The sequence below is a fragment of the Erinaceus europaeus genome, chromosome 1 (genome assembly GCF_950295315.1).
Source record: "Erinaceus europaeus chromosome 1, mEriEur2.1, whole genome shotgun sequence".
In the NCBI taxonomy this organism is placed as follows: Eukaryota; Metazoa; Chordata; class Mammalia; order Eulipotyphla; family Erinaceidae; genus Erinaceus; species Erinaceus europaeus.
The window spans coordinates 103,230,069-103,257,076 of record NC_080162.1 but is presented as its reverse complement, the minus strand read 5'-3'; the positions used below and the strand labels follow the sequence as shown (position 1 = coordinate 103,257,076).

At 41.1% G+C, this 27,008-nt stretch overlaps 1 protein-coding gene across 4 annotated transcripts in view; it reads right to left on the bottom strand.

Moving 5' to 3' along the window:
• EXOC6 (exocyst complex component 6) overlaps positions 1-27,008 on the bottom strand; it is a 208,150-nt gene that overhangs the window by 173,967 nt on the left and 7,175 nt on the right. The window contains exon 1 of one of the 4 annotated variants that reach the window (XM_007516792.3): positions 17,531-17,721. The exons of the other annotated variants lie outside the window; for them this stretch is intronic. Coding sequence (XP_007516854.1) covers positions 17,531-17,631 — 101 coding nt within the window. The 5' untranslated portion in view covers positions 17,632-17,721. Of the gene's footprint in view, positions 1-17,530; positions 17,722-27,008 lie in introns of those variants that run through there. 4 annotated transcript variants of the gene reach the window in all.

The following is a 27,008-nucleotide window of genomic DNA, read 5'->3' as shown; positions in this document are numbered from 1 at the left end:
GAATAGAAATACAGATTTATTAAACCATAATGAAATAAAAGTAAAGCTTACTAGAAAAAAAAACTTAATAGACTTCTCATCTGGAAATATTTATTAACTATTAAGATTGTTTACTCAAAGAAAAAGTACAAAACTAAAACATCAGAATCTATTCAACCTCTGTGGAGAGCAGTCTGAAGAACTCTCAGAAGGCTAGAAATGGACCTACCCTATGATCCTGCAATTCCTCTCCTGGGGATATATCCTAAGGAACCAAACATACCCATCCAAAAATATCTGTGTGTACCTGCGTTCATAGCAGCACAATTTGTAATAGCCAAAACTCAGAGCAACCCAGGTGTCCAACAACAGATGAGTGGCTGAGTAAATTGTGGCAACCCAGGTGTCCAACAACAGACAAGTGGCTGAGTAAGTTGTGGCATACACACACAATGGAATACTACTCAACTATTAAGAATGATGAAGTTATCTTCACCTCACTTTGGATGGAGCTTGAAGAAATCATGTTCAGTGAGATAAACCAGAAAGAAACGGATGAATATGGGATGATCTCACTCAGAGACAGTAGTTGAGAAGTATGAAATAGAAAGGGAAGCACAAAGCAGAACTTGGACTAGGCTTGGTGTATTGCACCAAAGGAAAGCACTAGGGGGGTGAGGGTGGGGAGAGAGGGGTGGTTTCAGGTCCTGGTGTACAACGGTGGAGGAGGACCTAGGCAGGAAGAAATTTTACCCATGTACCAACAACTATTTTTACTGTCAAGTGTAAAGTATTAATCCCCCCAATATAAAAATTTTAATGAAAAAAATCTACTTAAGATATCCATAAAATATAAAAAATATAACTAGAACAATCATCAAAAAACTCATAAAATTAATAACATAAATAAAATGAATTACATAGAAAAAGCCACAGAAAGAATAAATCAATCCAATCATTATGGGTGTAAGCAGAAAGAAGTTAGAATACCAGAAAAATCTGTGAGACAGAGAAAACCAAAATAAAATTTTGTTGTTGTTTTCACAAAGCAAACAAAAAAGGCATTAATGCAGTCCATTCACTTGCTCAGGCTCCCACCCTCACCCTTTTCCTCTGTGGTAACCTCAGTTCTTCAGTTCTGTGCTCATAGATCATGTGTTTATTATACTGTATTTAGCCATTTGCTTTTTTAAAAAACTATTTTTTAATTTTTTAATATCAGATGAGATCATCTGATATTGTCTTTCTCCTTTTGATTTAATTCATTTAGCAAAATTCCCTTCCTTCCATTTTGCTGTGAATAACACACACACACACACACACACACACACACACACACACACACAAGTACTTTCCTCCTGCTGTCTTCAAGATTTTCTTTTACTTTTTCTATGATGTACTTGGATATGGATCTATCTATGTTTATATTCATGGTTCATTGATTGTCTTAGATGCTTAGGTTAATGTAGCTGAGCAGTATTCTATTATGGACATACATACATATATCATACCTTTATCTCATCACCTATCAATGGGCATTTAGGTTGTTTCCACATCATGGCTATTATCAATAGCATTTCAATAAACACAGGGTGCAAATAACTCTTTCAAGTTGATGATTTTATAATCTGGACAGACATCCCAAAACAGTAATGCTGGTGATGCCATAGTCCTATCTTTGGCTTTTTGAGAAACCTCCATACTACCTTCCAGAACGGTTGCACCAATTTACATACTAATCAACAATGTACAAACATCCCTTTTTCTCTGAACCCTCATTAATACTTTTTCTTTAATATTTTATTTATTTATTATTGGATAGACAGAAATTGAAAGGGGAAAGAGAGATAGAGAGGGAGACAGAGAGACACCTGCAGCACTCCTTCACAACTTTCAAAGCTTTCCCCTTTCCCCTGGGGACTGGAGGCTTGAGCCCAGGTCCTTGTACACTGTAATATGTGCGCTCAACCAGGTGCCCTACCACTGGGCCTCCCAATACTTCATGTAGCCATTCTCACATTATGAAAATATGTAACCACACTCTCTCTCCCATTGTGGTTTTGGCTTGCATTTTCTTAGAAAATGATAATGAGCATTTTTTATGGGCCATCTGTCTTAAGAGAAATGAAAATTTTCTGCCCATTTTTTCTCATTTTTATTTATAATCAATAGTGGTTTACACAATTATAAAATTATATGATATAACTCCACATCACACTCACCACCAAAGTTCTGTGTCCTCACCCTCCCACTTCCCAAAGATAACCACCACAGTTCTCACAGTTTTAGAAACATTTGTTTGCTTCTGGATTTTTTTCTTTGTTTTGCAATTTCATGTATGTTCTCTAAACTACACATATGAGTGAAATCATCTGATCATAGTTGTCTTTCATCTCTTCACTTTTTTTTAATAAGCACAATCACCTCCGGTTCCATCCATTTTGTCCCAAAGGACACAATATCGTCTTTTTCACTGCAGAGTAGTATTTCATGGAGTATATATACCATAACTTCTTTAGCCAGTCATCTATTGATGGACATTTAGGTTGCTTTCACTCTGGCTACTGTGAATAATGCAGCTATGAACATATGAGGTCTCATGCCCCTTCTAATTAGTGTCTGCATGTCCTTTGGATTCTACTCATTTTCTGGTGGGACTGTTTTTACTGAATTGTCTGCTATTTTATTTTATTTTATTTTATTTTATTTTGCAATGCATAAACTTTTTTTAATATGTCCTTTTAGCTATCCGTGCCTTTCATTGCTGGACTATTTTATAACTCTATAAACTATAGAAAACTGACAGCAAAGCAAGTTATTTTGCCCATGTTAATATACAACATTTTGATTACTGCCCTTCAGGTACTGATCAGTTAAGTGCCAGTTTATAAATCTACTTCAGCATTCCCAAATCCCTACAGGGGTTTTTACTACTGTCTGTGAAGCAGTGTGATATCTTACTGGTTCCTCCATTCAATAATATAATATAATATAATATAATATAATATAATTAATATAATATAATATAATATAATATAATATAATATAATATAATATAATATAATATAATGTAATATAATATACACTGACTTCCTAGTTTATAAGTGTTGTTATTTGTTTATATCTTTATCTTCATTATATCTTTATCTATTTATTGGATAGAGGGAAATCAAGAGGGAAGGGGGAGATAAAGAGAAGACTTGGCCAGACTATTTCAGTAGTCCATGGCCAGTTTTAAGATGCTTTACTTTCTGTCCCAGAGCTGAGTACTTTTGGGCAGTTTAACACTACAGCCTCTTGAGGAAGTTTCCTAACCTTGAGAGCCCACAATCTCTCTCTCCTGTCCCTACTGGGTCTGCAGTGACTATAGTGACAGTAATGAGGGGCTCTGTGCCCTTACTCTGCCCCCTAGTAACCACTGTTCTCACTACCTCCAAAAGTATGTATGTGTGCGTTTCACGCCAAACCCTAACTGTACACTGAATGGGGTCTTATCTTTTTCCTCCTCTCCCCTCCCCTTCTCTCTCCTTTATACAGTTGTTTTTGGAGAATACAAATTGTTTTAGATAATTCTGCTATGACACCATTTCTGAAACTCCTGAAGTCAAATTCTCATTCATTGCTACCATTTATCAATAATAACTTATTTGCATGTTGCTTGAAACCAAATCAAAACAAAACATGTATCTGTAGGAGGGCAGATACTCAGGCAATGAAGCAGCAAGGGTAAGTGTATATTGCCAGTTGGTTGTGTGTGCACTCAACCAAATTTGCCACTGTCAGACCCCTTATATATTTCCACTTTGGTTTTACATCTGGGAGTAAAGAGAGGTACCTGAGCTTAAGCAACCCATGAAGTACAACTCTCCAGTAACACAGTTTCATGGTTCTGTCAGGTTAATCCACAGGGAATCTTGGTAAAACCTTCAAAACTATTGAAAGATAACTTTCAGAGTAGAAAGCAGTGGCCCATTTGCAAGTTGATATTAAATCACTAATAATTTTTTAAAGTAGTGACCCTTATAAACTAGGAATACAATGCATATCAAATATTATATTTATTTGTGAATGAAGGAACCAAGTTGCAAATGCTACTATGATTCCATCTGACTTCCCTGGGAAGAAGACCTCATCAATGTATCTCAGAATCTCACCTCTGCAGAGCACTACCCAACCAGGGAAAGACAGAAACAGGCTACAGGTATGGATCAACCTGTCAACACCCATGTCCAGCAGAGAAGCAATTACAGAAACCAGAACTCCCACCTTCTGCACCCCATAAAGAATTTTGATACATACTCCCTGAGGGGGAGAAGTGTTAGGGGAAGATGATCAGAGGACTCTAAACTCCAATTCCACCAGGGCCTGGAGAGAGAAGAGTTAAAAAGAAGGACACTCAGAAGTGGCAGTGGATGTAGGTTTGACCTGGAGAAGAGGAAAAGGCAGGACTGTGGAAGAAATGGACAAATATATACAAATATTGACAGTTACAGAAATAATAGTTGAACCATGTCTGTGACCTTGGAAGGGCTACTCCAGTTTCCAATGGAGGGAAGGGGGACTCAGATCTCTTGTGATGGAAACAATATAGAATCATTTCCCTGCTGTCTCATAATTTTACATATCAATACTAAATCACTAATTTAAAAAATGAGAATTTTGGGCATGGGAGAGTGAAATTGTGTAAAACCCAATACCCAAAAACAAAATAAAGCAAAAAAGTCTTGGAACTACTATTAAATCAATAATTTAAAAAATATTTTTGTTTTTTAAATAGCAAGGCTTGGATATTAGACCTAAAGCTAGTAAAAATACATGGAAGAAAACAAATATCAAAAACTTCAGGATCTTGACTGATATCAGAGATTTATTTGGACATTAAGAGCCTAGCAATATTTCAAACTATTGAAACCTAGACTGTTAATAAAATTTAAGCAAAGAATAACCATATGACCAGACCAGGAGGTGGCACAACACGTGAAGCAGACATGGTGTGATGCACTAGGTTCTGCATAAGGATCCTGGTTGGATTCCCTGTTCCCCAGCTGCAGGGGGGTCACTTTATAAACGTTCAAGCAGTCTGCAGGTATCTTTCTCTCCCCCTCTCTCAATTTCCCTCAGTCCTATCCAATAACAATGACATCAACAATAACAAGAAAGAAAGGTGGAAAAAATGACCACCAGGAGCAGTAGATTTGTAGTATAGACACAGAGCTCCAATAATTACCCTGGAGGCAAAAAAAAAAAAAAAAAAAAAGAAGAAGAAGCATATGACCAATAATGTGTGTTTAGAGAACAGTTTCATTTTGAGAAGATAAAAGAGCTTTGTAGATAGTTGACAGTTACAGAACAATATGTGAATATAATTAATGACACAAAATCATACTTCAAAACATAAAATGGTAAATTTTGTTGTGTATATTTATCCTATTAAAAAAATAATGTAGAAGACCAAGAATGAGAAGACTGGGGAATTTAATCCATAAGAAAAAAAAAATCATTAAGCTTGAAAAAGTTATGTCTCCAATGCATTTTTCTTTTTTTTAATTTATCAGACACAGTCTAGTTAGAGCTGCTCTAGTTGCTCAGGCATGTAGTAGATCCCTACTACATGGTGGTACCCTCATCTCCTGGTCCTGCTCTTTTAAAAAAAAAAATTTTTTTTTTATTTCTTTATTGGAGGTGTTTATTACTAAATATGTGTTGAATGTTGAAAGGATGAAATTAGCTGACTGAAAAAAAATAGGGGGAGTTGGCGGTAGCGCAGCAGGTTAAGCGCAGGTGGCACAAAGTGCAAGGACCAGCGGAAGGATCCTGGTTCCAGCCCCCAGCTCTCCACCTGCAAGGGAGTTACTTCACAATCTGCTCTTCTTTAGAGACCTGGAAGCAAGAAGCATTCCACATAGTAATGCCTGGAAAGTTATGCCCCCAAAACACTAATAATCTAGGATACCCCAAAATGAAAGTACTTTAGAAGTGAGAATAAAAGCTCTGATTCTTTGCCTGAGTTGTAACACCTCTTATGTGATGCCATTAAAGCTCCAAAGACCACCCTGGCTGAGGCTAAGTTGAGTTGAGTCCACAATTATAACAAAGTCCTTTTCCCTATTCTGTTTCAGTCACTCTTAACTGAAGTCAGTGGGAAATGTTCCCTTGACAAATCACTTATGAAAAATAAACAAACTGCAAAGGCAACCAAGTTTAACTGAAGCAGACTAAAAAACAATGCACGCCCCCAAGTTATTTTTGAAAAGACTAGTCAGTCAGCAACAAAGTGTGATAGCAACAAAGGCAGAGTGCTTAACAGAGCAAATAGGGAAAGGATGTCTGTTAAAACCACTGTCATTTCAGAGTGTGTTAATGCAAGAGTCCACCCTCTGTAGAGTTGGAGCAGAGGGCTCATGCCAGGAGGAAATACACTTGATTAAAACAGTTCAGGCAGATTATTAAATGTAACAATACAAAGAACAAGGACCCCAAAAAACAACCTTGATCCACACTCCCAGCGGGGGGAAAAGTGATAGGATGAATATAAAAGGCCTCTGAACTCCAGCTCCATCAGCCCCCAGAGAGAGAGAAGGAAAAGGAGAGGGACATATGAAGGTAGCTATGATGTAATGAGTGGCTTGGAGGGGAAGAGAGGATTGAATCAGAACAAGAAGGGGCAATTATGTATAGAGGTAGACAGATAGTGTTGTAGAGATGATAGTTGGCCCATGTCTACAACCTTAAGGGAACTGTGGTGGATTGCAGTGGGAAAAGTGAAGATTCAGAACTCTGGTTGTGGGAATGGTGTGGATTCAAACCCCTGTTGGCATGTAATTCTGTAATATAAAAATAAATAGTTTAAAAAAAATTTTTAAAAAGAACAAGTTCCAGAGCATACAGATGCTACAAAGTATTACCTAAATATTCTAGTTTTCAATTACACATGAGACAAGCAAAGAAACAGAGGAATATGGGCCATACATAGAAAAAGAAGCAGGTCCTGTGAGTGACACTGGGTATTGTATTTAACAACGACTTCCAAGTACTATGGCTATAGAGTTAGAAATAACCAGACTCGCAGAAGTAAAACAAGGCACGATGACAACAGAAAATACTTTTAAAAAAGAACCAAGTGGGGAGTCAGGCAGTAGCACAGCAAGTTAAGCGCACATGGCGCGAAGCACAAGGACCAGTGGAAGGATCCCGGCTCAAGCCCCGCTTAACAGGTGGTGAAGCAAGTCTGCAGGTGTCTGTCTTTCTCTCCCCGTCTCTGTCTTCCCCTCCTCTCTCCATTTCTCTCTGTCCTATTTAACAACGACGACACCAATAACAACAATAATAATAACTACAACAACAATAAAAAACAAGGGCAAAAGGGAAAATAAATTTAAATAAATAAATAAAACAAAGTGAAAAACCAATGACCCTTCCCTCTTGATTTGTCTCTATCCAATAAATAATAAAAAAAATGTTTATTTTAAAAAGTCATTGACAAAAATTAAAAACTTATTAGATGAAATCAACAGCTGATGTGACTGAAAGAAGGAAGATATGCAAATAGAGATAACTCCATAAGAACATAAATATACACTCTTCTCAAATGTAGGACAGATTTTAGGCTGAGCTGTCTCAATAAATTTGAAAGCAATGAAGTCACGCAAAGCATGATCTCTAACCACAATGGCACAAAATCAAAAATTAGTAACAAGAGGACATCTGAGAAATTCAGACACATAGAAATAAAGTAACAAAGTTCTAAAAAATGAGAGAGGAAGTAATCAGAGAGTGGGCCAGGAAGAGAGCACAACAGTAGAGCACTAGAAGTACATGTGTGAGGTCCCAAGTTACATCCCAAGCACCAGATACGCTACAGTTGAATGATGCTCTGGTATCTCTTTCTCTGCTGTCTCTCTCTTCCCTTTCCTTTCATAAAAATTAATGTTTTTTAAATCATAAAAATTGTTTAAATTTTTTAATTTTACTTATTATTGGGCAGAGTTGAGAAGGGAGGGGAGACAGAGAAGGAGAGAAACACAGAGACACCTGCAGCTCAACTTCACCACTCAGGAAGCTCCCCCCCGCCCCCCGCAGGTGGTGACAAGGGGATTGAGATGAATGCAAATAGAAATACATCAAAACTAACATATGGAGCTAAAGTAGTACTTAGAAATGTGTATCTGCAAAGGCCTGTACTTAAAGGTAAGAGCTACAATCAATAGTCTAATCTTTCACCATAAAACATGAATGAAAAGGGAGAGCAGACACCCAAAACAGGCAGAAGAAAAGAAATAATAAATGTTAGATACAAAAGAAACAAATGGGGTGGGGTAGACAGCATAATGATCATGCAAAGAGACTTTCATGCCTAAGGTTCTAAAGTCCCAAATTCAATCCCCTGCACCACCATAAACCAGAGCTCTGGTAACAAGAAACAAGGGGTTGGGGAAAACAAATGACAGAAAACACAGATAAACTAATAAAGTCAAGAGCTGGTTCTTTTGTGGTCTGGGACTTGGCGCAGTGGATAAAGTGTTGGACTTTCAAGTATGCTCAGTTCGATCCCCGACAGCACACGTACCAGAATGATATCTAGTTTGTTCTCTCTCCTCCTATCCCTCTCATTAATAAATAAAATATTATTTTAAAAAGAGTTGGCTATTTAAAAAAAAAAAAACAACAGAACTGTCAAACCTTTAGCTAGCTCATGTGCTAAATATGAATAGACTTGAGCCCTAGGTCTCCAACACTTCTAAATGCAAGTTGTTTCCTTTGTTGTTATTTTAATACTAAGTTACCTACAACCTTAGACCAGATAGATCAGGATCATTAGGTCCTGTCACTATGTAATGTATTGCTGTTAGTAGATATCACTAGATGACATAAAGCATGGTGAAGTCAAATATAGTAAGGTAAACCCCAACCATGGGATTTTTCAAAGAAAAACAAGTCTCCAACTAACTTGGTTATAATAATAATAATAATTATCTATTACCTTTTCAAATCCTAAGACTACAAGGAACCTTCCCCATTCTCTTTAAAATCCCTATTTCTCCCAGTCCTGGAACTTCTGGAATTTTGCTTGTATTTCTTGATGTCTCTCGCCTTGACCTCTTACCCTGTTATACTGCCTCTGCTGAATTCAACTAAATCAGTGCAACCACTGCCACCATGCCACGTTATGCTGCCACTGCCTTTTTGCTTCAGATAGTATCCAGAGACACCAAGCCGGAGATGTCAACCTTCCAACTCCAATAATCTGGTGAGACTTTTCCTAACACATGAGACTACCTGGTTCCACTTCAGCGGGTACTTTCTCTAACAAAGTTACAGATCCTAAGGCCTAGGGGACTGGGTATGTGTATACACATATCCACAAGTTAGGGACAACTATATACCTCAAAGTAAAAGTGGCTAATAGTCCTCTGTGATTAGATTTAGAACTACATAGCTCAGCAATCTAGCAGAGAGGCCTAAAGAAGGCACCATAAATTTTCTAAACAAATACTCATTACTTAGGCTTAGGCACCCTCCTCTCATAGCCCCTATTTCACTTCCCTCAATCACTCTATCCACTCAACTAATTACACCAAATGAAAGTAAGACATATCTCTTAGTCTCATCTGACATCAGCATTATTGTCACCCTTGGATAATCTTTAGAAGAAACACTATATACAATTGGGCAAGCTATATACTGGCAAATATAAATACCAACTAAAGGACAATTATTGTCCCTATGACAACCTTTATCAGAATTACCAAACATGTAAAACTCAAGGTTAATTTAGACCCCACTAAGATCCTCAGTGTATGTCTTCCCTGACTTGAGCCAGGCCCCATAAACCTAACACTGGTCCGGATACAACATGCGATGCTCAATGCTTTAACAACTGGGAGACATACATAACAGGCTTTTCAGGTGAAAAAAAAAAAAAAGAGAGAGAGAGAAGACAAAGAAGAGAGAGAGAGGGAGAGAGAGAGAGACTACAAAAGCTGGAAAAGAGCAAGAGACTGGCTCACCAAACATGGCCTTTTTGGTCACTGCCAGGCCATCTCATCACCTGTAGCCCTAGTCAGGGGATCCTTGGATACCTTCAGAGATTCTGAGACATCTAATAGACCCTCTCTCCACCATGACTGGTCTCTTCCATCAGGAATGGCACTATAATATCTCTCTCTATATCTCTCTCTCTCTCCCCCAGAGCACTGCTCAGCTCTGGTTTATGGTGGTGTGGGGGATTGAACCTGGGACTTTGGAGCCTCAGGCATGACAGTCTGTTTGCATAACCATTATGCTATCCACCCCCGCCCTTCACTATAACCTTTCTTAGGGACTTCTTCAGGATCATATCCTCACTATGCAATACCAATGCAAAGGACTGTCCCACTCTCTAAAGGAAGTCTGGGTTATCCTACTCTGCCACTCAAGAAAAACTGGCCCTGAAATGAGTACAACCTAGAATGTTCCCATCTGTGACCATGGGCTGTGAACACAAACTGACAGGGATTCAGAGCTTTTACAGACTCCTGGGCTAAATATGAATATATATAGGCCCTGGGTCAGATCTATGTGGTAGTTATTTGCATTTATATATTTTCTTCAAATTTAGGAGCTATTATCTGTCTTGATCTAGCTTTCTAGTCCTGTTCTCAACTCTGACACCACCTTCCCAGACAATATTTCTTAAATGGCCTCCACGTTAGCTAGCAAGTTTATGGCAAAAATTGCCATAGTCATAGGCCCCTAGGAACATACCTAAATTAGACTTCATAGCTTCGTTTCACCCTAAAATCCCTATTCCTATGTGCTCTAATCCTACTTTTTGGTTCCTGTTCATTAAACATTTTTTCCTGCTTTATATCTTATCTCCTTTTAGCCCACAAGTTGTAGATACTACTATGATTTCATCCTGAACTCCCTGGGCAGATGACCTCACCAATGTGTCCCAGAACCTCATCTTTCCAGAACCCTACCCCACTAGGGAAAAATAAGGGGGGAGGGCAGGCAGTAGCACAGCAGGTTAAGCACATGGCATGAAGTACAAGGACCTGGTAAGGATCCTGGTTTGAGCCCCTGGCTCCCCAACTGCAGGGGGGTCACTTCACAAGTGATACCTTTCTTCCCCCTCTCTGTCTCCCCCCTCTCAATTTCTCTCTGTCTTATCCAACAACAACATCATTAATAACAACAATGATAGCAACAACAAGAGCAACAAGGGCAACAACAACAACAAATGTGAAAAAATGGCCTCTAGTAGCAGTGGATTCGTAGTGCAGGCACTGAGCCCCAGTGATAACCCTGGAGGCAAAAAGAAAGAAAGAAAGAAAGAAAGAAAGAAAGAAAGAAAGAAAGAAAGAAAGAAAGAAAGAAAGAAAGGAAGAAAGAGAGGGAGGGAGGGAGGGAGGGAGGGAGGAAGAAAGAAAGAAAGAAAAAAAGAAAGAAAGAAAGAAAGAAAGAAAGAAAGAAAGAAAGAAAGAAAGGGACAGAGAAAAGAAAGAAAGATAGAAACAGGCTGGGGATATAGGTCGACCTACCAACATCCATGTCCAGCAGAGAAGCAATTATAGAAATCACACCTTCTACCTTCTGCACCTCATAAGAAATTTTAGGGGACCAGGAAGTGGCACACCTTGTTAAGCTCACACATTACATGTGCAAGAACCCAGTTTCAAGCCCCTGATCCCCACCTGTAGGGGGAAAGCTTCACAAGTGGTGAAGCAGTGCCGCAGGTGTCTCTGTCTCATTGTCTCTCAATCTCCCCCTCCTTTCAATTTCTCTTTGTCTCTATCCAACAGTAAGTAAAATAAATAAGTAAATAATTTTGGTCCATACTCCCAGAGGGGTAAATATTAGGAGAAGATGACCAAAGGGATCTGAATTCCAAATCCATCAGGACCTGGAGGGAAAGAAAAAAAAATGGGGAGGGCACTCAGAAGTAGTAGGTGTGACTTAGAAACGAAGAGAAAGTAGAACCACAGAAAAAATGAGTATATATATTAGTCAACCCGTATCTCTGATCTTGAGAGAACTAACGCAGTTTCCAATAGAGGAAATAGGGACACAGAACTCTGGTGGTGGGAAAGGTATGGAATTATACCTCTGGGTTTTTTGTTTGTTTGTTTGTTTGTTTTAAATGCTTATTTATTTATTTCCTTTTTGTTGCCCTTATTGTCTCCATTGTTGCTGTAGTTATTATTGTTATTGATGTCATCATTGTTGAATAGGACAGAGAGATATGGAGAGAGGAGGGGAAAACAGAGAGGGGGAGAGTGAAGCGACTCCCCTGCAGGTGGGGAGCTGGGGACTTGAACTGGGATCCTTACACCGGTCCTTGCACTTAGCGTCACCTGCGCTTAACCCGCTGCACTATCGCCCGACTCCCTACCCCTGTTGTTTTATAATTTTATAAATCAATATTAGCATTTCAGTCAGTGAAACTTAGGGAAAACAGGAGTAGCTTGACCTCTGTTTAAAAGACTGCTAGCAGTGCCTTCTGGGTCTGAATATGTGAAAAGAATCTGTCTGTGCACTCTGGTGGTGGGAGTTGTATGAATTGCACTCCTCTTATCCCACAATCTTGTCGACCATTATTAAATCACTAAGAAGAAGGAGAAGGAGAAGGAGAAGGAGAAGGAGAAGGAGAAGGAGAAGGAGAAGGAGAAGGAGAAGAAGTTGTTGAAAAACAAGAAAACAGAAAGCAAAAGTTGGATTGGGCTTAGTGTATTGCACCAAATAAAAGACTCTGTCTGAAGTAGGATGGGGGGGGGGGGGGTTCAGGTCCTGAAACATGGTGACTGAGGAGAACCTAGAGGGGGTTGAATTATTATTTGGAAAACTGAGAAATATTATACATGTACAAGCTATTGCATTTTACTGCTGACTGTGAACCATTAATCCCCCCAATAAAGAAAAAAAAATGAATCTGCCTATAAAACACTGTCCAAGGGAGTCGGGCTGTAGCGCAGCGGGTTAAGCGCAGGTGGCGCAAAGCACAAGGACCGGCATAAGGATCCCGGTTCGAACCCCGGCTCCTCACCTGCAGGGGAGTCGCTTCACAGGCGGTGAAGCAGGTCTGCAGGTGTCTATCTTTCTCTCCTCCTCTCTGTCTTCCCCTCCTCTCTCCATTTCTCTCTGTCCTATCCAACAACGACAACAACATTAATAACTACAACAATAAAACAACAAGGGCAACAAAAGGGAATAAATAAATAAAATAAATATTTAAAAAAAAAAAAAACACTGTCCAAATTAAAGTTGAATGTCTGCTGACAGAGGAGATAAAGTTTAATAAAGATGAGAAATACAGTTTCTATTTGGAGTGATGAAAAGTTTTTGGGAAATAACAGTTGGACAATGTAGTAAATGTAATAAGTGCCACTGAAGTATACGTTTAAAAATGGTCAAAATGGGGCCAGGCAGTGGCGCACCTGGTTAAGTGCACACATACAGTGCGCAAGGACCCAGGTTCAAGCCCCTGGTCCCCACTTGCAGGGGGAAAGCTTCACAAGTGGTGAAGCAGGGCTTCAGATGTCTCTCTGTATTTCTCCCTCTTTATCTCCACCTCCGCCCTCAGTTTCTCTCTGTCTCTATCTTCCAATAATAAATAAATTTAAAAAATTAAACAGTTTTAAAAAATTTTTCAATGGTCAAAATGGCAACTTCTGTTACACATATATTTCAGAATAAGCAGCTAGGGGTTCATTATTTTTAAAAGTCTGTTTATGAGAGACAGCATGTATATATAAGACAAGTATGAGTCATTGAAGTTTGTTAAAAGAGTGTGGGTTTCAGGAAAGTTAGATGCTACAACTGTCCACAACAGAGGACAAAGTGATATCATTGAAGATATTTATATTCTACTTGTGAGCAGCAAAGAAATGTTTCAATATATTTCACTTTTTCTTTTTATTTAATATTTTTCAAGGATACTGAAAAAGCATATTTCCCTAATATGAAGCAGTATCTCCTCTGCAACCAATACTGGTCTTGTGAACAGACCATTCTCATAACTACATCACACGCTGTACTCTTTCAGCTTCACCATGCCGTGAGATTAACAAAACTTTCTTTTCATCTTTTCTACTTTCATTATCAAAGGCACAGAGTTTTATGAAAAGAAATAAATGTACTGGAAAGTTAAGAAAATACGCTATTTATGCAGGTCATATAACAGGCAATGTACGGGACTAAACGATTAGTGCCTATCATAAGCTTGGCATTGGGGGATACAAAAGTAGGTAGACAAAGAGACAAGGTCCATACATCTTGGGTGTTTTGGGCATCTAAACACCTACCCTCAGTTTACAAATAAAGTGATCAAAGGTAAATGGTTTTTGCCCATGGCTGCACACTTCCTCAGTGGTAGGACAAAGGCAAAACAAAATCCTAGATCTTAGGATTTTTAAGTCAAATAAAATTTTACATTTTAATTTGAACTTTATACTATATCTATCAATCTGCAAAACTGCATTTCTTTTTTTTTTATTGTTGCTATTATTGATGTCGTCGTTGTATGAGTCAGAGATAGGACAGAGAGAAATGGAGAGAGGAGGGGAAGACAGAGAGGGGGAGAGGAAGATAGACACCTGCAGACCTGCTTCACTGCCTGTGAAGTGATTCCACTACAGGTGGGGAGTTGGGGGCTCGAATCGGGATCCTTATGCTGGTCCTTGCACTTTGCACCACCTGTGCTTAACCCGTTGTGCTGCAGCCCAATTCAACCTGCTGCACTACTGCCCAACTCAACCAGCTGCGCTACTGCCCAACTCCCTAAAACTTCATTTCTGAGTGCAACCAGAAGAAAATACACAGCAAGTCTCAAATTCCCTAAGTGTATCATAACTTCAAAATCATCACAGGAGGCAGGCCAGGTGTTGACACACCAGGTTAAGCACACATAGTACAGAGCTCAAGGACCCACAAAAGAATCCCAGGACCCCTGAATCCCCATTGCAGGGGGATGACTTCTCAGGTGGTGAAACAGGTCAGCAGGTGTCTCTCTGTCCCTCCTCCCCTCTACCTCCCCCACTCTTCTCAATTTCTCTCTGTCCTATCCAATAAAAGGGAAAATAAATGACCACCAGGAACAGTGGATTCATAGTACTGGCACCAAGCCCCAGTAATAACCCTGGAAGGGAAAAAAATCATCACTGGAAAAGATGACACCTAGTGGTGGCATAGCCAGTTGAGTACAACAGGTCATATCTTGCTCAAGGATCAGGTTTCAAAATCCAGTCTCCACCTGCGGGGGGGGGGGGGGGGGGGGGAACTTTACCAGCACTGCAGTGCTGCACCCCCCCACTCTATTTCTCTCTCTCTCTCCCCCTCTTTATCTCCACCTTCCTTATAAATTTCTATCTCTATTCAAGAGACAAACTGACTGACTGACCAACCAGCCACAGGGTAGAGATCCCCAAGCGACAATTTGATGGCAATTAAACACACACACACACAAACTTAAACAAACAAAACACATATGTAAGAGCCATTTATTCTTTCCAAGAGTATGTAAACTTAATAGTCAATGGTAACTAAAGTACCTATAGTATCACTAGGGCAGCAGGTATTCATTCGGGAATACTCATTACTTAGTACAGATGGTCCCTAGCACAGAATGATTTAACATAGCTTTTTTGACGTTAGTTGTCTGGAAAGCTGTATGTCCTTAGTAGAACCACAGTACTTTATTCTCAGAGCCTCAGGCATGAGTCTTTAACATACCCATTATGCTATCTCCCCAGCCCTTTATTCTTTCTTTACTTTTCTTTCATAGTATAGTCTCTTATAATGTTAGCCAGTGACAGCAAGTTGCAACTCCCAGTCATCAGATCAGTGTGACTAGCAACCTGATAGTTTACGTGTAATGAAGATACTAACTCTGTAGCATTCCCATCCTCCAGCAATTACTTTTAGTTGCGTTTCAAACCTTCTTCAGGCCCAGTGTATATTAGTGCTGTAAACTCATACAACTTTGCTTTTCATGTTCAGTATAGTTTGCAACAAATTACATGAAATATTCAACATAAATAAAGAATAAAATAGACTTTGTGGAGACGGAGCGGTAGCGCAGCGGGTAAGCGCAAGTGGCACAAAGCCCAAGGACCGCTGGAAGGATCCCGGTTCAAGCCCCAGGCGGTGAATCAGGTCTGCAGGTATCTTTCTCTCCCCCTCTGTCTTCCCTACTCTATTTCTCTGTCTTATCCAACAACAATGACAGCAATAACAACAATAATAATAACACAACAACAAGGACAATAAAAGGGGAAAAAATAGCCTTCAGGGCAGACTGGGAATATGGATCGGCCAGTCAACACCCATGTTCAAACAAACACCCATGTTCAGCAGGGAAGCGATTACAGAAGCCAGACCTTCCACCTTCTGCATCCCACAATGATCCTGGGTCCATGCTCCCATAGGGATAAAGAATAGGAAAGCTATCAGGAGAGGGGATGGGATACGAAGATCTGGTGGTGGGACTGTGTGTAGTTGTACCCTCCTATCCTATGGTTTTCTTAATGTCTCCTTTTTTAAATAAATAAATAAACTTTTAAAAAAATAGCCTCCAGGAGCAGTGGATTTGTATGGAGCCCCAGCAATAACCCTGGAGGCAAAAAAAAAAGGTTTTGTGTTAGATAATTTTGTACAAATATAGGCTACTGTAAGTGTTCTGAATACATTTAAGGTAGGGTTGGGTTAGGTAAGGTTATGGTTATTAAATGCACTTCCAACACTGGATTAATCCAGAGTAAGCTCATCAAAGTCCTGGGAGAGCTGTATTATTTTCAAAGGGTGAAATAAAAGGGGGGGCGGGGTTCAAAGCAAAATGAATGAAAAGTTTACAAACAGGTAAAAATGATGCCCCTGTCTTCGAAGCGTTCCTAAGCATCAACTCTTTATCCCAGCCACGTTCCCTTGCTCCCTTCCTGAGTGTCTCTGCACCCACTCAGACCCCAGGAGGGATGGATGGAGCGGCGGATAGATGGTGGAGGAGGATAATGGTGACTGTGTCATCCACACAATTTCCATTCTCCCACGCCCGCAGCCGACCAGCGAAACAGGATTTCTAGGCTGCGCGCGACTGGGCACCGCAGCTGCCCGGCAGCCCGCAGTTAACCTTCGCCCCCTCGAGGGCCCGCCCGTCCGGGGCTCCCGCCACACCAGCCGCGAAGAGACTCTGGGGACCAAGGCCCGGCCGGGTCCCGCCGCGGTTCTGAGGTCAGAGGCGCCGGGAGCCACACCCAACGGCTGCGCGGTGACAGTTCCCAAGGCTGCAGCGGGCGGCGCCGACAAGTGCAGCCTCCCCACTGCGCCCGCCCGCGCAGCCCAGACTGACTCGCGGCCTCAAGCCAGGTCCCAACCCGCCGCCTCGCAGCCGCCTCGCAGCCGCACAGCCTCACAGCCGCACAGCCACACAGCGCCCCCGCCCGCCCACACGCGTAACACCTGTCGGGCGGCTCCGCGCGCGCGGCCGGCCGAGGACGCCCCGCCCTGCTCTGCTCTTGACCAGCGGCCGGCGGGGGGCGGCAACGCGTGGTCTCCACCCCCGGAGGGATGAGAACCTTACCGGAGAGTGGGCCCCACGCAGGCGGTGTCGGTGCTTTCAATCTCCTGCAAGATCCTCTCATGCTCGGGGACTGTACCAGGAGCCTCCTCGCTCTCCGCCATCTTTGCTGGAAGCGGAGGCTCCCGCGAGGCGCAGAGCCGCCGAGGGGACACGGTGACGAGCGACGGACAGCGCGAGCGCCAAGGGGCGGGGCGGGGCGGGGCGGGGCGGAAGGAGATGGGAAGCTGCCGCAGAGGCGCGCGCTCAGCCGGGTCACCTGCCCCAGGACAAGGCCCGCAGGGGGGCCTCCTACTCTCTCTCAGTGTCTCTCTCCCCCTCCCCTTCCTCCTCCCCTCTCCCTCCCCCCTCCCCTCCCCCTCCCTCTCCCTCTCTCTCTCTCTCAAGTTTTTTTTTATTATTATCTTCACTTCTGGATAAAGACAGCCAGAATTAGAGAGGGAAGAGGGTGATAGAGAGGGAGAGAGACAGAGACACCTGCAGCACTGCTTCTCCACTCGCAAAGCTTTTCCCTTGCAGGTGGGGACTGGAAGCTCGAAGCCGATCCTTGTGCACTGTAACAGGTGTGCCACCACCCAGCCCCTAGTCTCTGTCTCTCTTTCTCCATATTTATATTAAACACTCCACCCCACTGCAAAGTGTGTATATATATTCTATATACATATATACTTTATAATATGCGATATATATGTGTGTATATATGCCTCTTGTTTGCCTCCAGGGTTTTCGCTGGGGTTCAGTGCCTGCACTAAGAATCCACTGCTCCTGAAGGCCATTTTCTCCATTTCGTTGCCATTGCTATTGTGATTGTTGTTATTGCTGTTGTTGCTGGGCAGGACAGAGAGAAATGGAGAGAGGAGGGGAAGACAGAGAGGGGAAGAGAAAGATAGACACCTGCAGACCTGCCTCACCGCTTGCGAAGCGACCCCCCCTTCAGGTGGGGAGATGGGGGCTCGAACCAGGATCCTTACGCTGGTCTTTGCTCTTCGCACCATATGTGCTTAACCCGCTGCACTACCGCCAGACCCCTCTCTATATACACTTTATTGTGGGGTAGAGTGTTTATGGTTTACAGTACAGTACAGTTGTTGACACGTAGATTCAACCTCTTTTTTTCCTTTGTTTTTTCTTTTATTATTTATTGCATAGACAGGAATTGAAAGAGGAGGCGATAACGATGGAAAGAGACACCTGCAGAACTGCTTCCCTTGTGAAGCTTCCCCCTGCAAATTGGGACCATGGGTTTGAACCTGGATCCTTGTGCATTGTAACGTGTGCTCAACCAGGTGTACCACCTCCCCACCCTCAGATCCCCTAGGTTCAAACTCTCATCTCTCCATGACAACTGTCTAGGTGTCTGCAAGACATCCATCCCTCCAACTAGATTCTCCCAGTTTCTTGCCCCTAGTTGTTGTCTAGTACCTTGACTAGCTTTAACATAGACTTGTTTCATAAGTGTTGGATCCTTTGCTCCTGGTGAGAATGCCCTGATAAAGGGGAAAGTCAACAAATAATCCCCCTCAATCTGTAATAAAAGCTACAAATTCATTTGTAAATAGGAAGCCTGGAAAAGAGCAAACTGAAAAAGTGAGCTCAACAAACATAGAATTGTGTTTGGTAATGAGATTTTATTTTAAGAATAAACCGATTAGGGAGTCTGGCGGTAGCGCAGCGGGTTAAGCGCACGTGGCACAAAGCGCAAGGACCAACGGAAGGATCCCAGTTGGAACCCCAGCTCCCCACCTGCAGGGGCGTCGCTTCACAGGTGGTGAAGCAGGTCTGCAGGTGTCTTTCTCTCCCCTTCTCAGTTTTCCCCCTCCTCTCTCCATTTCTCTCTGTCCTATCCAACAACAACAACAGCAATAACAACAACAATAAGAACAGACAGGGAAACAAAAGGGAATAAATATTTTTTAAAAAGAAAAGAAAAAAAAGAATGAACCAATTAGTGTTCACTGTGAATGGATTTATATCCCTGCCTTCAGGGATAGAAATCACAGGGATCGGTCAGTTTAGAAGTGAAAATTAAGATACTAATAGCAAAGATGTAAGAGAATATTGGGGTAATTTGTAATTTCATGGCAAAGTTCCTGGACCTAAGTGCTCCAAATTGTTGAAACTTGGATGAGTAATGATGAAAGCTTCTGAGAAGACTGCAGATCACTAAGATGGAAAGAGGTGACTTGGGCAAAGGTACTATTTAATTTCATGTTTGTGAAAGGCAAAACCAATTTGTCACAATGAAAGCAGAAACAGAGGGTTTGGAGAGAGAGCATAGTGATTATGCAAAAAGACTTTCATGCCTGAGGGTCCAAGGTCCAGGTTCACTTCTCACCATCACGAGCCAGAGTTAAACAGGGCTCTGGTTAAAATTATGCTAATAACAATAGGGCAGAAACTGAGTATGATTAATCATAAAGAGAGTACATATCTATTCTTGAGGGACAGCTGTTTTCTGTGCTCCATTAATGCTAAGTTGTGTTTTGTTTTGTTTTTGTTTTTTGCCTCCAGGGTTATTTCTAGGGCTCAGTGCCCTGCACTAAAATGGCTCCTGGAGGCCATTTTTTCCCATTTTGTTGCCCTTGTTATTACCCTTGTTATTGTTGTTAATGTTATTATTGCCATTGCTGTTGTTGGATAGGACAGAGAAATCGAAAGGGTGGGAGACAGAGGGGGGAGAGAAAGGTAGACCTGCAGACATGCTTCACTGCTTGTGAGGCAACCCCCCTGCAGGTGGGGAGCCGCCAGCTGGAACTGGGATCTTTGCGCAATCCTTGTGCTTTGCACCATGTGTGCCTAACCCACTGAGCTACCACCTGGCCCCCTAATGCTGAGCTTTTAACTTCCCTTTGAGCCAACCAAGCTCTTTACTCTCCAGCTGTGTAGCTCATCTTTATCACTGAGTTTTTGCTGGAAGCTTACATCTGTCCTCTTCCCCACAAAAATCTTGGAAGGTAGTATTGCATCATAGATTAAGAAGATGGGTGCCCTGAATTTAATTTCTGGCTCCTTCATTCACAAGTGAGTGACACTGAACAAGAACTTGCTGTCTACACACTTCCCCATCTGTGAATGACCACAATACATGCAGTGTCTACCTTATATTGCTGTCCAGTGTTGTGTTGGTTTTTTACTGGTGCTATAATGAATTACCACAAACTTAGTAAGTACCTTAAAACAACTCAAATTTACTGCCTTACAGTTTGCTTGGTAAGGAGTTCAGGAAAGGTCTCACATGCTCAAGGTAAATTAGTATGACAGTGTCCTATTCCAGAGAGTCTAGGGGAGAATTAATTTTCTTACTATTTCCAGTTTTCAAAGTCCACCCACATTTCTGACTCTGACCTAGACCAAAGAAGTTTCACAACTCTTAAGGATCCATATAATTAAGTTAGATCCAAGCATATAATTCTGGCAGTCTGCTCATTCTACCCAAGGAAGTCCAACACAAACATGTTTCCACTGTCTTAATGGTATAGGGAAATCCAGATCTGTAAGGAATCCCATTTATTCATGCTTGAAAAACATATAGAAACAAAAATAATCTCAGCATAGTCATACTATAGTAGGGTCCTTCAGAGATGATTTACAATTTTATTTTGCAGGCAGGGGAGATAGCATAATGATTATGCAAAGAAATTCTCATGCCTGAGGCTCCAAGGTCCCAAGTTCAATGTCCCCGCACCACTATAAACCAAACTAAGGAGTGCTCTGGTAAGGGGGAAAAAAAAAAAAGTATTTAGTTCCTCATAGATTTCTGCATTTGGGTGAGAAAAAAGTTGGCAGTGTTTGAAACCAAACTATTATGAAAACTCTGAAGCCATTGAAATAAATTCAGAATCAGAAACTTTTCAAGCAGATCTGAGCATAAGGTAGGAATCTAACTAATCTATGATTGACAACAATTGAGAATTAGAACAATATCAAATTGTTAAAAAAAAAAAAAGAAAGGCTTCTTCACGCTTAGTTTTCTATACTGATATTAAGTATTGCAGTATGTGGTTATATTCTGTTGTCTTAAGAGAAAGCTGTAGCACTAGTGGAAAATGTTAGTTTAAATTCTCTGATGCCCAGTTTTATCAAGAACTCCAATTCAAGAAACAACATGTGAATTTTTTTCATAGAATATGAATTTCATTCATTTCTGTAGTTATTTAACATTAGATCCTTAGGTCAAGTCAAATCCCAGTACATAAACCCCAGGGTTATGGCCCTTCATTGGACAGTTGTTGTTATTGTTGTTGTTGATTATTGGTTAGTAAAAAACTGAGCTGACTTTCCAGTTACCTGGGCACCACTACCTTGTGTTGCACATCAGACTTACAGATTGTCTTGTCTTGAAAGAGAAAAAAAAAAAAAAAAAAGCTCTAGGAAAATTGACACTGTAACTGAAACATAAGAAGCTAGAAAATTTTTAACACCTTTCTACAAATGGAGTAGAAAGCTGGTGTCCCAGGAAAGACTATCTTCAGAACTCATTATTCTGAAGAGTAAAGATAACCATGTGATACAGGTTATCTTCTTTGGCAGCTGTCACCTGCTGAGACATTCCTTTCCTTAGTATGCAATACCATGCCTCCGCTCCCCCCTCCCCCTTCACTAGTCCTGACACCATCTAGCCAACTCCAGCCCTAATAGTTCTTCTCTGGGAAACCAGCCCTGGCTGGACACTTGTCACTCTAGGCCTATTTCAACCCCCACCCTTAAAGATTGCCTCAACATAAGCAGCAGTGTCTTCCCCACAATTCAAGTCAAGAGGAAAGGAAGTCCATTTACCACTTCTCCTTCTGAAACAGTTTTTGCTGGTTTCATCTGTGACTTCTGACAGTTCCGTTAGTAACTTTAGGTATTGCTAAGAGTTTAAAACACAGTGTAATATCTTCTAGCTCTGTAAATTTAAAATTAGAATGTAATGCTGCAATTACATAAGAAGACTATTGTAAAGTGATGCATTACTAAGAGACTAAAATGATCAGCTATAGACCAAAGTAAGACCCATGATAGCTACTTACTAAGCTCTCTTTTCTAAGCCCTTTGAATACAATTTATTTAATTTACTTATTGCTTTAATTGGTAATTAAATTAGCACTAATTTAATCCTGTGGGGAGGTATTTTTACTGTCTCCAACTTAATCTGAAGAAACTGAAACTCACAGGAGTTAATTTATTTGCCCAATGCCACACAAGCCAGTGAATTAGAAAAGACAGAGCTGTGAACCAGTTCTGTTTATCCTGTTAATTGTAATTAAAATTTTTTAAATATTTATTTATTCCCTTTTGTTGCCCTTGTTGTTTTATTGTTGTAGTTATTATTGATGTTGTTGTTTGATAGGACAGAGAGAAATGGAGAGAGGAGAGGGAGACAGAGAGAAGGAGAGAAAGATAGACACCTGCAGATCTGCTTCACCTGTGAAGTGACTCCCCTACAGGTGGGGAGCCAGGCCCTCGAACTGGGATCCTTATGCCGGTCCTTGTGCTTTGTGCCACGTGCGCTAAACACGCTGCACTACTGCCTGACTCCCTTAACTGTAATTTTTTAAAAGTCATCCAAGAAGAAGGTTCCAGTGTGTTTTACCTGGGAGATAACTCATTTAAAGTCTAGTCTGAGGAGGGGGAGGGGAAAACTCATACAGGCATGTTGAACTATTTTTCAGGTGGTGGATATTGTTTCCAAAGATGTATCCAAAACCTCTTTCTAGGGCTCTTAGGAAGGGAAAGATACACCAGAGAGACTAGCAGGACAAGAGATGCATTGTGTCCAGAATGAGACCAACAAGCAAAGTAAGGGCTTAACCTGAAAATAAACTCTTAATCATTAATGATTTGTCTTTTGAGTAACTTATCTACAGACGAATAAGAAATCTCAGGAAAGCCTCTCCCTCAGAGAGAGGTTGCAGAATACAACTGCCTTGGTCTAACATTTAATTGCTTGGGTTCAAACTCCAGCTCGCCTCTTCAAAGATATTGTGTCTCATGAGTTTCCTTATCTAAACCTCAATTGCTTCAAGTGTGAATTAGGGACATAATAGTTCCTAGTTCAACTGGTCGTGTGAGAATTAAAGGAGGTAGTATATGTGTAAAATTTAGTTTAGCACTCAATCAACATAAGTCCCGAAAACTATGATTATTAAGCATTTGTTATTAAATCAGGAAGTCCAAAATTTAGATTTGTAAAATAAAAACAGACACATAGCTGTTTGGTTGGTTTTTTTTCCTGCTAATAATTAATGAAAAGTCCTAATTTTGTATCAGTGTTTTTTGAACCTGGACCCTGATGCTGGGGTGGAAATTACCTAAAATGCATTTTCAGCCACTGAAGAGGGGGAAATGGGTCTTTGGGTAAGGCTCTTGTTTCCAGAGCTTGCTTCTGGGTCACCACCTCATAGTCCTTGGAGACAGTGTTCATCTTTTTTTTTAGTTATTGATATTTCTTTATTGAGGGATTAATGGTTTACAGTCAACAGTAAAATACAATAGTTGGTACATGCATAACATTTCTCAATTTTCTACAGAAAAGTTTAACCCCTACTAGGTCCTCCTCTGCCATCATGTTTTAGGCCTGAACCCTCTCCCCCATAGAAGTATCCTTTTTTTTTTTTTTTTTTTTGGTTTCTCCAGGGTTATCACTGGGGCTTGGTGCTTGCACTATGAATCCACTGCTCCTGGAGGCCATTTTTTCCCATTTTTGTTGCCCTTGTTTTTGTTATTGTTGTCATTGCTGTTTTGTTGTTGGATAAGACAGAGAGAAATCGAGAGAGGAGGGGAAGACAGGGAGGGAAAAGAGAGACACCTGCGGACATGCTTCACTGCCAGTGAAGTGACTCCCCTGCAGGTGGAGAGCCGGTAACTGGAACCAGGATCCTTGCACCAGTCCTTGCGCTAGTGTGCCATGTGCTCAATGTTCATTTTTTGAGGCAAATGTGGTGAAGTAAACAAATCCCTGAGCTTGCCTCTACTTCTAGGCACAGGAGCAACATGGACATTGTTTACTCCTCAGCTCAGTTAATATTTACTAAATGTGGGACTAGGGTTACCATGCATAAAGACCCAGGTTCAAGCCCCAGATCCCCACCTGCAGGGGGATGAAGCTTCCTCTCTACATTCCCCATCCCTCTCAATATCTCTCTGCACTATAAATTAAAATTTTTATTAAAAAAATTTAAAAAATATTAAATGGGGCTGGGTGGTGGCACACCTGGTTGAACACACATGTTACAATGTTCAAGGACCTGGGTTCGAGCCCCAGGTCCCCACCTGCAGGGGGAAGGCTATACAAAGTGGTGAAATAAGGCTGCAGGCATCTGTCTCTCTTCCTCTCTATCTCTCCTTTCCTTCTTGATTTCTGGCTGTCTCTATCCAATAAGTAAAAATAATAAAGATTTTTTTAAAAGAAAAACATTAAATAAAAATAATTTTTAAATATTTGCTAATGATCCTCATTCAAATATTTCTGATGTTGAGCTTAACATTTTTTCTTTCATAAATATTTATATTTTTTTATTAGTGATTTAATAATGATCTACAAGATTGTGGGATAAGAGGAGTACAATTCCCACCACCAGAGTTCCGTATCCCATCCCCTCCACTGGAAGATCCACTATATTTTATCCCTCTGGGAGTATGAACCAAAGATCTTTATGGGGTGCAGAAGGTGGGGAGCTTAGTGTTTGTTTGTTTGTTTGTTTGTTTTTAATATTTATTTATTTATTTCCTTTTTGTTGTCCTTGTTGTTTTTATTGTTGTGGTGGTTATTATTGTTGTTGATGTCATTGTTGTTGGATAGGTCAGAGAGAAATGGAGAGAGGAGGGGAAGACAAGAGAGGGGGAGAGAAAGGAAAGTCAGCTGTGAAGCGACTCCCTCCAGGTGGGGAACCGGGGCGCTTCAACCCAGGATCCTCACGCCGGTCCTTGCGCTTTGCGCCACGTGCGCTTAACTCACTGCACTACCGCCGGATTCCCAGTTTAATGTTTTAAAAGCATGTTTCATGAGGTATATCACCACAAAGATTCCCCTCAGCATTCCTGAAAGCTCTGCAGCAAACTTTCTGCTCTCTACTTTCCCAAGACTGCTAATTACCACTCAGATGAGCTCTTATTATATAGTTGTGGGAAATTATTGCAATGTAAAGTACTGAGCATTTTTACACATCGGTTCTATCTAAAAAACTAACCCTTGCCTATTTCTTGTAGCCGCTGTGCAGAGATCCGGACAGCAGTCTTCTAGTCTCTGTCTTGCTGGTAAAGTGACCCCAAGTGGCCACACTCTGAAAGTGCAAGTGCATTTGAGTGAGGATTCTAGCCGGGATCACAGCTGCAAAACTGTGTCCAGGAATTTTGTTCCATAAAGATTTAGATCCCACAGGTGGAAAACAATAGAAGGAAATTTGAAGTTAAAGCCAAATAAAATCCATTTTTCTGAAATATGGGTCAGTCCTGAGGGAAGTTCAAAGATAAATAGCCCTGAAAACTGTTTATTCAACAACTATTTTATTGAAATGTTTGCTGTGTGCCAGGATTTGTCCTCTACTTTCACAGAGGACTGGACTCCTTGGTTTGTCACCTCTGCAGTCTTACTTGACTTCATGGGCTGCCATTACATCTTGTAGTTTTTCATACTTTTTTCTTCTAACAAAAGAAACTGCATTTTGCTTTGAGTCCAACAAATTGTGTTGTTTATCCTGCCCTCAAATCAATATGGTGGGGCCAGCAAGACAGCCTGCACACAGCATACTTGCCTTGCCATTTACTTGACTCAGGATCCAGCCAGAGCCTGGCCCTCATAGCACTGGGGGAAGCTTCATGCCATGGTCTTGGTCGGTCTCTCTCTCTCTCTCTCTCTCTCTCTTTCTGTCTCTCAAGACAAACAAACAAACAAAAAATGTCCAGAATGCATCATTAACTTGCTCATGCCAGAACTAAATAATTTAAAGTCTGTGGGAGCAATTAAAGAACAATTTATTTTATTTAAGTTCCAGTCTTTCTCTTTCCCATCTCTCCTCCCCATCCCTAACATTTTTTTCCCCTCTTCCTTTCCTTTGTATTGTTGGGTTTTGTTTCTCCATCCTGTTCAGTGCACTCTAGTCATTACTCTTCTCCCCACACCCCAATTAGTTTCTGTGGTTTTTAAAAATTTTTTAAATTAAATTAAATTACTGGATAGAAACAGCTAGAAATTGAGAGAGAAAGGGAGGATAGGGGAAGAGGCAGAGAGACACCTGCAGTACTGCTTCACCACTCACAAAGCTTTCCCCCTGCAGGTGGGGACCAGGGGCTCAAACCAGGTATGCAACCAGGTGCACCACCACCCGCCCCCCCAATTAGTTTTCTTTTATTGCCTTTTGCTTGCTCTCCCTCTCCTCTCACTTATTCTACCTTCAGTCTCACATCAAAAGGAATGTAGAAATGGAACTCATGTATGTGAAATAATGACTGATAATAGTATGTAGCATTTATTTCCTGGCCCCTGTCTGTGAAAGAGCAG